General features: G+C 44.4%; 1 protein-coding gene across 1 annotated transcript in view; it reads left to right on the plus strand.

Annotated features, from left to right (window-relative positions):
- LOC126094434 (uncharacterized) overlaps positions 1–13,290 on the plus strand; it is a 514,476-nt gene that overhangs the window by 335,068 nt on the left and 166,118 nt on the right. The window contains exon 2 of the mRNA XM_049908800.1: positions 1,106–1,260. Within this exon, the coding sequence (XP_049764757.1) occupies positions 1,227–1,260 (34 nt within the window). The 5' untranslated portion in view covers positions 1,106–1,226. The remainder of the gene's footprint in view (positions 1–1,105; positions 1,261–13,290) is intronic.

Below are 13,290 nucleotides of genomic sequence, written 5' to 3' on the forward strand. Positions count from 1 at the left end.
AGCACAGATTGCGTGCAGCATGGTCAACCCCAACCACAAAAAGGACGACTGCAGAAGTCAGCCGATAAATCTCTATTTTTATTAACGGGGGATAATGTACTCTCATACAGTTCCGAGACGCACTACAGTCACCGCAGATTGTTATGGAGACTTTCTGAAACATATGATAAAGGAGGAACCTCCCTTTACAATCGAAGCTTCATGACGACAATGCCAGGCCGTATGTTGCTAATGCTGTTCTCGAGTTGCTAGCACAAAAATGGATTTCTATGGTACACCATCTATTATAGTCCAGACATGGCACCGTCAGATTTTTTCTCGACCTGATTGCCAAAAAACAAACTTTAAGGACGTTCGTTTGTCAACGAGGACAAGGCAGTGAAAGCCTTAGCGACGACTGTGAAGAGGGTGTCCTGCAGGTCTTCCATGACTGACGAAGGTGGGATAAATGCGTTGCTTTGGGGGAGGGAGTATTAAAGTGTGCATGGGTGATTTTTTACAATAAACTGTTGTACGTGCATTAGTTCCAGTCTTTACTGCACACCCCCTACCACTGTCTGAGTGAAAGCGTAAGTATTAGGTTTAAATATTATATATATTCGGACATGTCCGAAAGAACAGATACCATCGGTGACCACGCAGCTCGTTAGAATGAAATTACAATGAAATGAACACCCTTAGCTGCTTACAGGCGTTAACATACGTCAACGGGGACAGATGAAAATGTGTGTCCCGACCGGGACTCAAAACAGGATCTCCTGCTTACGTGGCAGACGCTCTATCCATCTGAGCCACCGAGGACACAGAGGATAGTGCGACTTCAGGGATTTATCTCTGGCACGCCTCCCGCGAAACCCACATTCTCATCGCAGTGCCCCGTCCATTATAGTCATCTCATTGTAATAAATATTTTACGTCCAGGTACCATCCATTTCCACATCTCTTATCACTTTCACAGCAGAGGACTGTGGCAGAGAACCTAAGTCTGTGTATCTTGTCTGGAGAGCTCCGGTTTTTATTCTGTTTATGCGTACGGATGGAGCAGGCAGTTGCTACTACGCAGAACGCTACAGAGGAACTGACAGCGGCGTCCCTTGTGTTGCAGAGAGAGTGCGCGGGCAGCGGGCAGCCAGGCTGGGGTGAAGAGAGTCCATGGAGAGAGCCCCACGCACCGGCAGCAGCTCTCCAGCCGGCAAAGGGTCCTCGGACTCCGGATCCAGCTCATCATGAGCTGGACCACCATCGTCATCATCTTCGCTGGTGAGTACACCGTTTAACAGTATGGGCCAGATGCTTCCAGAAAGCGCAGTGAAGATTATTCTTCTCTACAATACAGACTGGATTTTAAATGCCAGTATTTGGCCAGCAAAGGTAGGAGAGGTGGTGGCCTGAAGCTCTTGATCACCAGACTTTGCGCCAGTGTACTGGTTTCAATACCAAATGTCTCTGCATGTCTCAGGAATTGAGGGCTTGTGACACTGTTGGTGGCAATGTGCCTGTCAGATTGGAATTTTAAGCTTGGCGGCTGCCTTGGTGCAAATCACGAGGGGCAGGCTATGTGTCGTCACCGGGTTTCACCCTCTCCCTTTTGACAGACACACACACATACCTACACTGAGGGGCCAAAACATTATGCCCACCTGCTTAATAGCTTGTTTGCGTCTACAGTTTACAACAGTTTATTGTAAAAAATCACCCATGCACACTTTAATACTCCCTCCCCCAAAGCAACGCATTTATCCCACCTTCGTCAGTCATGGAAGACCTGCAGGACACCCTCTTCACAGTCGTCTCTAAGGCTTTCACTGCCTTGTCCTCGTTGACAAACGAACGTCCTTAAAGTTTGTTTTTTGGCAATCAGGTCGAGAAAAAATCTGACGGTGCCATGTCTGGACTATAATGGAGATGGGGTACCATAGAAATCCATTTTTGTGCTAGCAACTCGAGAACAGCATTAGCAACATACGGCCTGGCATTGTCGTCATGAAGCTTCGATTGTAAAGGGAGGTTCCTCCTTTATCATATGTTTCAGAAAGTCTCCATAACAATCTGCGGTGACTGTAGTGCGTCTCGGAACTGTATGAGAGTACATTATCCCCCGTTAATAAAAATAGAGATGACTGTGGCCTTATCGGCTGACTTCTGCAGTCGTCCTTTTTGTGGTTGGGGTTGACCATGCTGCACGCAATCTGTGCTACTCCGCTTCTAAAGTCTACACCCACGTTTCACCGGCTCTGACGATGTTTTGCCACCATGCATAGCCGTCGCCCTCGACAAATTGTTTCTAATAGCGGCACACATCGACGCAGACTTACATTTGTGTGTACAGTCAGTTCCACAAGAAAGCCTATGCCGTTACCTGTATGAAATAAGGGACACTAGTATAAAAATACTTTTACATGAAAATAAATTTTATTACTAATTGCACCATTGCCTAATAGGTAATCCAACTGCCGCCATTATCGATTATAGCTCGGCACCTTACCTCCCTCTCCCTCTCTCTCTCTTTCTCTCTCTCTGCGGTAAATCATCCACGTTTCCAACCTCTGAATATCGTTCGACCCACTTCGCAACGAATATCTTTGACTTTCTAAGAATTTTAGTAGTGGCTTCATGTGAAAGCTCTGGTCCCTTTGAATGATTTACATTATGCTATGAGAGACATTCTCCTGCACTTGCATTCGACCTGTGGTAGTAATGGAAGACAGGCTGACAGCTGCGAACGACCTGCATCAATTTATCCTTGATGCTTTCGCTGACGGCGATGTCATTTTTCAGCAGTATAACCGTTCGTGTCTCGGAGCCAGAACCGTGATACCCCTTAGGGGTCCGCCGACTCTTTCTAGGGGGTCCCCGGCCACCTTTCACCAAATCGTGTAAAATAATGAGTAAAATTATTAAATAAAAATGTGAACATCAAATTCATCACTTTTTTTTCGTGTGAAAAACATGTGTACTTTTACTTCAGGCAGCCTTTGCGGTTCCTAAGTGAGAACGTATACACAGTTTAGTGCCGAAGAATGCGGCTTCTCTGATCGACTGTTTAGCTACAATACGGGGGTCGTTTGTGCCCCGGCTCACGGCGCTCTGAAACCTTTTACGCATGCGCGGAGCGAGCTTTGTCGACCAGTCACAGCGCTCGCTGGCACGTATGCGGCCCCAGGCATCATTAAATGTTAAACTTGCTTTGTCAGTGCACTATCTATTTCATAAGTCGATTTTAGACCAGTTTATTACTTCTAACATGGATCGGTAGCTGAAGTCAGGATCAATGAAGAAGGGTGCAGTTTGTCCATCGCCTTCACAACAAGGGAAGTTTCCAGTTGAAATGAATGAGGAGGGAGGACGACCAAAGGAAGTCTTTACATACATTTGAACATTTTTCTTCGGATTTCACGAAAAAGCGCGCACACACACACACACACACACACACACACACACACACACGAGTTACGAAATATGCGTGCTCCTCACACAACAGCAGCCAAATAGTGGAAATGAACAGACCATAAGCGGCAGCTTGTCAACAGCGAACAGTTTGGACATGACGTTGATTGCTCTTGGAGGAAGGCAGCTCCATCGTGTGAAATTTCAATTACCAAGTAATTTTAATCAGGCTATAGTGTGTTTAACAAAAGAAGTAAATCCACTAGTAAGTGTCTGGATACAGTGGGAATTCAAACTGGATCGTTAATTTCAAGTTGTTTTCATTCATCTCTAAACCAAAGACTATTGATACTTCGGGGAGGGTGGGGAGGGGGGGGGGGTTCATTGGGAACATGGCACTTGAATTAAGAAGCTTTCAGTTCCCACGGGTTTCGCTCTGAAATTTAAAGTTACTGTGGTCTTGACTGACTAGGGGTCCGCCATAAATTTTCGACTGAGGAAGGGGTCCGCCAGATGAAAAGGTTGGGAAGCCCCGATTTACAAGGAATACTGCCTCGTGACGCTTCAGGTATTTTACACTCGTTTTGAACTGCAACCGACAAAAAAATCAATCTCGCACTGTTTATCTATTCACTGTGCAAAAGAGCATTCATTATAGATTCGAGACCACTACCAGAGATGTGGCTGCGGACGTTACATTTAAAATTTTGGCGTACACTTTCTTGTGTAACTGACTGTCACAGATTCTGCGTATCAGTGACCCGACATGTCGTTGGTAGGCTTTTGGGGTATCTGATATTAGATGTCTAAGTACAATTCATTTAATTCGCCTAAATAACGGGCCGCTGATTTGCATACTCTGTGATGGGGCCCCACGGTGACTCAGATGGGTCCATGGAATTCACATTAGGTGAATTTGGTCGCTGATACATCAACGTGAGTTCACTATAATGCACCTCAAACCACTGTAGCACGGTTCTGGCTCCGTGACACGAACGGTTATACTGCTGAAAAATGATATCGCCGTCAGCGAAAGCATCAAGCATAAATTGATGCAGGTCGTTCGCAGCTGTCAGCCTGTCTTCCATTACTACCACAGGTCGAATGGAAGTGCAGGAGAATGTCTCCCATACCATAATTAATGCCTGTACATTTCGAGTCGCCGTTCACCTCGAAGACTGCATTTCTGGAGACGATCATCGGCCTACTGTAGCAAAAATTGATTCATGCGAAGAGCCGTCACGTTTACATTGATCGACGGTCGAATACAAATAGTCTCGTGACAACGATGTAGTTGGGTCAACATATGAACATGTAGATGTGTTCTGCTGCGGAGCTCGATGTTAGTGTACGATGAATTGTGTGCTTCGAATCATTTGTGTGTGCGCCAGCATTGTGCTCTTTCGTCAGATGCCACAGGTCATCTATCCTACTTTAGAGAGCAGACAAGCCTCCAAACCCTTCTATGAACAGTCGTTGACATCCTACTACTTAACACCTAGTGTCAGTTTCACTGTCCTACCTCTTTCCGTAGATGCTCACGACATTCGACCAGCTAAGCCGGATTCGGGATACTCGTTCACAGGCTCTTTATAATAATAATCTGCCCCTTCTCAAAGTCACTTATCTCAATGGACCTTCCCTCTGCAGCCCATATCTTCGCTAGGGTAATTCCCTGCCCGTGCCTTCTCCGCTTACATACTCATTCCTACAACGTCGCGTGCCCACAACGCCATCCAACGTCTCAGTGGGCAGTGGTCATAATATTTCGGCTGATCCGTGTATAGCATTACAACGAATACCCTATAATGGAGCGTGCTGCAAATAAATGAATCAAAAAATACAGGCTGTATCACCTTAAACTTGCATTGCTTTATTTTCTCTTCCTCCCGTTCAGTACATCTAAACGAGGTTATCGGCATGTGACAGTGCACAGAGGGGCACGTAGTTTTGTGTTTGTGTATTCCACTTGACTTATCAACTGAAATACTGAAGCAAGTACGTTTTTGAAAATCAAACATTTAACTGCATTCGAAAGTTCTTGAAAAGACTCGTGGTACAGGAAATATTGGGAATGGTAAGTGGCTGGGGGTTGTGAGCTGTGTAAATCACTTGCAGACAGACTGCATGAGCGTAATAAAAACATAAGGAAATATAACTCGCACTAAGATCCAAAAAATACACGGAACGTAATATTTAACACCTGCCCCTAAAATACTAACTTGAGAAGAACAGGGCAACACAAAGTAGATCAACAAGCATACAACTATCTATACACTCTGGAAGGAGCGATATTGGAATACAGTAGCTGGACACAACGTATGTATGAATGTTTTACGTATGATCCAAATCTCCTAAACTTCTGGATCGATTTCTACCAAATTGGGTGAGTCTACCATTTATTTTTTGGGAAGAATTACTGTGAGAGTAGAAACCACCTAGCTCTAGTAGGGTCAGCTGGCCAAATACAGCAGCGCCACATGCGGGCTTGGAAAACATTTGCATTTATGTTCAAACACGCTTCTCTCGTGGAGTTTCCATATGTTGTCTGCTCCTGTACACATTTGAAATGACAATTCTGGCATCGACTGTAATGTTTTTTATTTTACACAGTTGGGCAATTTCGACTATTGTGTCATTTTTAAATGGTAATTGATAGGCCTGAGGATTTGCCAGTGAGTCATACACCGGTGTCTAGGCCGCTTGTTGGCTTGTCACCCACGTCAACTACCACTTTACCATTTGAGATTACAAAGGCAGCTGCCATATTAAAACTTAATATCCACGCCCCAAGGCAGGAAGCTACAGAACAGCTCTTTCAAGCTGCTGCAATGAAATGTTGGAGAGATTTCCTCTCGGCAGAGTTGGACGAAGGATTCTAGATTCCATTCTTCAGAGCAAGCTCACTTTAGGCCAAATAGCAGCTGCAGAGACTAAGTATTAAGGCTTACCACACATGTACAGGCAGGATACCAAAAACAAGGAAAACAATAGTTTCTGTACAAGTAACTGCTGCTTATGAAGCTGCTTGGTAGGAGGTCTTTCTGTACAAACTGATTAAGGCTGTTCCATGCCGCACAATACTGAAACTAACACTTTCGTGTTGTACAACACAACTATATAAGTAAACGGGAAAAGCTGAACAACGCGCAACAACAGCGGTCTGTCCTCGCTCCCACTTTATTTTATCATTATATGTCAGACCATTCTTAACACTGCTGCAAGAAAATTTGTGTACACTGATGACGTAGCTCTAGCTGTCCAACAGACTGAAGTCATCGAGACCATTTTAACAGAACATCTGTCCACTCTAAATGAGTAATTTAAGATATGTAGGTCTTTATCAGAGCGTAATAAGACTGAAGATGGTTGCTATAATCTAAATAACAGAATAAAATCGTCAATTGAAAATCTTTTTTTAGTACCACAATACTCAGACACCTAAATATTTTTCAAACAGCATTCTGTAACTTGTGCCTCCAAGGTTTGTAACCTCCCCCTCACTTACCGACCTTAATGACAGTGAAAAATTAAACCGCGTGTACCTAATGGAAATTTGGGAAAAGCAATCGTCACCGAAGTTAATCTGTCGGTAAAGAGGGAGGAAAGGGTTACATCTAAATGAAAGGAAAAATGCTAATGAAACTGGTGGAAATTAATTTTGAAAAGGGGTAAAGTTAATAAAGAAAGTAAATGTGCAGCCGTTACGTTAACAATTAACTAGCGGTAATTATATTTGAGATTTGGGGAAATTACGGTCGCCAGTCCTAAGGACAATTACTATAGTAACTGAAAAAGAAAGCTTGTTACACATATAATTAGCACTAGAAGCGTGGCAACTGAAGGTTGACACGTGTAGTGTGAAAACTGAAAGTTTGTCAGAAGTAATAAATTTCGCTACACTCTGACTTAATTTAGCAAAAGAATTAATAAAACAGGAAAATCGAAAGTTAATTTAGTGACTGAAGTTAATAGTGAGCTTTCTTTCTGAAGCACATCGAAATTCAGTAAAATACGGTTAGTCTTGGACTACCTCAACAATCGTTTCAAAAGCTACTTGAATCTACGCAATTTAGAAATAAGAGATTTAACTTTGAACTTGAATTAAATGATTCTGAACAATTAACAATAGTAAAATTTAGTACGTACCAAGCTGAGCTGCAGTCACAGGTAAGCTAAAATACGGTAACAAAACTCGCACTCTTAATTTGTGCTTGTGCAATCTAAATACTGTAGAATACCTTAACTAAACTTTGAAATTAAAGCAGTGAAATAAAATGATGCTGGCGTTTGAATTTCAACGACACTCGGGTTCATTCCGGAAAAGGAAGGGACCCTGCTTGGTAATGCAACTGGGACAATGAGCAACAAAGGTTCATGCTAAGTTGCTGTAATTTTGCGAGGCAAATGGAACAATTTTATAAGCTGAGGTCTGCCATACAGTTCTAAAACTTTACGTGCTTCCAGTCTTCCTTGTTGGTTGATTGAAGGTTTGAAGCCGTCGATCGAGGAGGTGGCGACAGTCACTCATTGTCGGCCGTCGCTGTTGCAGAAGCTGGATGTTGGCGCGCCTTCTTCTCGACACGGTCACCAGACGAAACGGGCTCTTGATGTGCGCTAGTTAATGTTTCCCGTCCGCGACACCATGTCAGAAACTATCATCGCAAGTCGAGCGCAATTACATGCTGCCAAACCCCGAAAGCGCGGCAACTCGCGGGAGCGTCACTCAACACACATGCTCCACTCGCTACTCCCGCCACACTCCTCTGCTCAGCCCGCGCTCCACTCGGCAGAGTTAACACTACCAAAGATCCTACACACTTTGATTCTTCACACGACCTATCGACGTAATCGTTCGATAGCAGTCTTCCCTAGGCAAGACCCAGCGTAAAATACAAATAATATTTACGAAACAAACCAATTATACATCGACATAAATGTATAAATATATATATACAAACAATAAAACAATTACAATATACAAAGAGACAGAAATGTCATATCTTGAGGTAACAAAGCAAGGAAAAAAAATAGTACAATAGATGGAAATAGGAGGATATGCATTTCCGGCGTTACAGGTTGTCATATCGAAATCCACACTGACCCTTGTTCAGCAGTTCACAAGACACGCCCTCAGTCTCAATAACTTAGGGTTTAAATTGTGGAATAGAACCGGCGCCGCCGACCCCCCTCCTCCCCCCTCCCACCCCCGGGTCTCTACGTCACGTGACAGACGGATCAGAAACCACCAGTGGTTTTGAACTCCCTACCAAAGAACATACCAGAACACTACGCCGTGTATTATCGAGACAGAGGTACACGTGTGCAGTCAGGCGAGTGAAAACGAACACTCGTCAGCTACCATCAAAGCAATGTAAAGGGGTGAGAACTGAACACTAACACTACAATGCCAACAAATATAATGTAGCAACCATCGTGGTTACATGTCTAAGACTGAAGCAAGTGAGTAGATCAAGGCAATGTTAACTTCCGTCATATAGAACGTGTGACGAAACTAGAAAGGCACTATACTAAAAACATTTTTCCCGTCTCAAGAATAACTGTACGATTATAGTGCAGCCTCGAAAATCAACATCAGAAAATGAGAAATATATGTAAACACATATTCCTGTACATGTTGAAGAGCAGTGAAACAGTATGTAGTTACACGTCTACTGTACGAAAACGCTAGCGAGAAGTAGTCACAATCTATATGTATCCCTCGTAAAGTGGGGTGTTACATATACAACACATGAAAGCGTTGCAATCAATATTGAGTCGTAACCAGTGAACTATGTTAATGTAGTCTTATGTACAGCCAAACAAATGTAAAGAACCCCACTGCAATTATGAATGAACTAAATGATCACAAACTTAAAACTTCCAACCTGTTGTACGTTAGTCTACAACCATACTTAGGAAACCTAGCCGGTGTACTTCAAGCAGACCAATCTTAAAAGAAAAACTTGTTGCACAAGCCGTCAACGTTAGTCATGGTATAGAGCACGTTATGTGAATGAATGCTTAACACACCGGCATGAACTAAATAAGGGCGGAAAGAATCAGAAAAAGAAAGTGCATCTGTATCAAATTTAGAACACGTATAACCAGGATACCCATGTTAGAAATCACTAATAATAAATAATCCCTTGCAATGTGGAACCGTTAAACCACAGCTATGAGACATGTCTTCAACACAAAGTGCTAAAGACATCGCAATGTCGTCTAAACGGCAAATGCTAACTAAACAAAACCTGTGGAAACTAGGATGATGACTAACCTCGGTAAAAGAAATGGTGTGGGGGCGGGAGAGGTACGACATGAAACCTGACGAATTCGGCTTTACAGTACAAAACTGAGGGAGAGGAACGTTATCCACAAGTGAAGATTATAGAACCAGTAAGTAGTTCCATTACACCAAGCAAATGGCATACTGAAACTAATATTCTGTTAAAAATCCTCAAAGAATAGCATGCCTAACAATCTGAGAATCGTGTGGGAACGTGGCTCCTCTTGTTACATCTGCCGTATTATACCTGTAGACGTACCATGAATGGTTAAGCCATACAATTGTAAAATATACAAGACCACTAAAACCACATCCAAATGAATAACCTATATTCTTTACAAGAAGGGACATAACTGTGAAACGTCCCCTTAGAAAAATTATACATGACTGTGCTTAAACTGAGAACTCCGATGAATGCACTTACCAAGGCAATAGTCGAACACCTTATGCATCGAGGTATGTCAGAATAGCATGGGATCTTGCGTTATCTTGTTGAAAGCTAATATCACGGAGACTTCAGAAATAGGGCACAGCCTACGGCCGTAAGACGGCTACTGCCTTAGTTACCGGCTTTGCGAACCGGATGTGATCTTGTTGTGCACCCAAGCGCAAGCCATACCATCCAACCAGATCCTCGAAGCATTGATGACGAATGCAATCTGCGGCAACTTTCGTCCTCCCCGGAGACTCCCCATGCTGATACACTCATCGTTGTACAGTATACAGAACTGGTACTTGCCTGAAAAGACGGCGTGGTGCCGCTCCTGTGCCCAGTGTTATCTTTAGAAACACCGCGCCTCTCTCTGCTACCGCGTCAAGGGGAACTGCAACAGTGGTCGCTGTGCTGGTGGTTTGTGGTGCGCCAGAAGTCGTCGCGCTGCTAATTTTGATACTCGTTTTGCTGAAAACATACTAGTTTCCTGGATCAAGATAGGTGACATGACTGTGTGATCCTGCACTGCCGAATGGACCCCCTCTCGGGCGCTAGTCGTGTGGGAGCATTAAGATCCCCACACGGGTTTCTGAGACAGTCAGTTCCATACACGCATGACAGTCGTGGAATCCCGATCTACAATAGTAATAATATCGTGAAATGATAAAATCGCAATCTCAATAGCCCACGATTCTGCCGCTGTCCATTGCCGACGTAGATGTTTCTCCTTCTTAAATATGGCATAACACCATCTTATCACGAACTTCCAACACTCAAATGATTTCTGAATGATAACTCCGATGTGAAATCTTTCCATATATGCAGGATGCAGATGGCTTACTCTTGCATACACGGTGGTTACAATTAAACTTACGCTATCTGAGCCGGTGTAGACGGAAAACTTTTTTAACGTATGGTTACTGTCGCCCGCCCGGCTGGCCGTGCGGTCTAACGCGCTCCTTCCCGAGCGGGAAGGCGTGCCGGCGCCCGGCACCCACCCAGCGGATTAGTATCGAGATCCGGTGTGCCGGCCAGCCTGTGGATGGTTTTTAAGGCGGTTTTACATCTGCCTCGGCAAATGCGGGCTGGTTCCCCTTATTCCGCCTCAGTTACACTACGTCGGCGATTGCTGCGCAAACAGTGTCTTCACCACGTACACGTACACCGTAATTGCTCTACCACACAAACATTTGGGGTTACACTCGTCTGGTATGAGACGTTACTGGTGGGGGGGGGGGGGGGGCACTGAGGGCCGAACCGGACAATAACCCTAGGTTCGATGTGGAGTGGCGGTGGGCTGTGACCTGTTGTGGGGTTGTGAACCACTGGGGGCAGCGGGACGAAGCCTCTCCGTCGTTTCTAGGTCCCCGGTTTAATACACAATACACCCAACTTTATAGGAATGATGTTCACACTGTGCCCTCCAGACTTTGCGCTGTTAGTGGTGTTAATGTCACAGCTTGTCGTTGGGCACCGATACTGGTACGGCGCCATAGGTATGAAGTACGAGCATCAGTGTGAATTACAGTTGCGGACATTCAGTATGGATCTGGACAAGATGAGCGGGGCTTCACTACAAACACTCTTGTATAAAAACAACAGCATTAGTTCTGCTGCTCTTCGCGATTATCGACGCATTAAAGGAACACGGAGCTTCTTCCGCAACGCTACAGTCTGGAACCGCACGACCGCTACGGTCGCAGGTTCGAATCCTACCTCGGGCATGGATGTGTTTGATGTCCTTAGGTTAGTTAGGTTTAAGTAGTTCTGAGTTCTGGGGGACTTATGACCACAACAGTTGAGTCCCATAGTGCTCAGAGCCATTTGAACCAATCTTCCGCAACGAGGTTGGAGAAAATGATTCGGAAATTAGAATTAAGTGCCGGTTTGGGAATAACTCCTGGAAGAGACCGAAGGCCAAATGCGCCAAAATTTTCTGAAAAGTTACCGTTGCCACGGCTGAGAATTCTGGATGCAATATGGGATCTTCAAGCGGTGCACGAGCCGCGTCACGACAGCTGTGCAGACCATGGTCCACTGTTGTTTGGGGCTGCGGTAGAGCAATCGCTGCTGTGGTTCCAGGTTGTCGTGGATGCCAATGACGTCACACTGAGCAACATCTGTAACTGGAAACGTAAACGTGGTGTGCAATTAACAAATGTTACCCACTCATGGGGAAATTAAAATGTGTTTCTTACAGTGGGTTATTTGGTCTTTCATTTCCGCATGTCCTTACAGATGCTTACAGAAAGTTTCATTGTCCTAGGATCACTCATTTGTCGCCGGAAAAAAAATCGTTCAAATGGCTCTGAGCACTATGGGACTTAACATCTGAGGTCATCAGTTCCCTAGAACTTAGAACTACTCAAACCTAACTAACCTAAGGACATCACACATATCCATGTCCGAGGCAGGATCAGAACCTGCGAACGTAGCGGTCGCGCGGTTCCAGACTGAAGCGCCTAGAAACGCTCGGCCACACCGGCCGGCGGGTCGTCTCAAGAAGCGAAAGTTGATAACCTCGCTGTACTTTGTACGGTTACACTGAAATTATAACCATTTGCGTATCCAAGCATGTAGCCCACTTCATGCCAGTTGTACATCTGTTTCATGACGCCTTCTTGGTGCTGCAATTGCAATGGTGAGCACGGAAGCCCCGTCGGCAATAGTTGGACAGTATTATTTATTTATTTCTTTTGGTAAATTATGTTACCCAATATAGTAATTGTTCGCACACTTAAATATTACTGTTGTTGTTGTTGTGGTCTTCAGTCCTGAGAATGGTTTGATACAGCTCTCCATGCTACTCTATCCCGTGCAAGCTGCTTCATCTCCCAGTACCTACTGCAGCCTACATCCTTCTGAATCTGCTTAGTGTATTCATCTCTAGGTCTCCCTCTACCATTTTTACCCTCCACGCTGCCCTCCAATACTAAACTGGTGATACCGTGATGCCTCAGAACATGTCCTACCAACCGATCCTTTCTTCTAGTTAAGTTGTGCCACAAACTCCTCTTCTCCCCAATTCTATTCAATACTTCCTCATTAGTTATGTGATCTGCCCATCTAATCTTCAGCATTATTCTGTAGCACCACATTTCGAAAGCTTCTATTCTCTTTTGTCCAAACTATTTACCGTCTATGTTCCACTTCCACACATGGCTACACTCCATACAAATAC

This window comes from Schistocerca cancellata, chromosome 8, assembly GCF_023864275.1.
Source record: "Schistocerca cancellata isolate TAMUIC-IGC-003103 chromosome 8, iqSchCanc2.1, whole genome shotgun sequence".
Classification (NCBI taxonomy): Eukaryota; Metazoa; Arthropoda; class Insecta; order Orthoptera; family Acrididae; genus Schistocerca; species Schistocerca cancellata.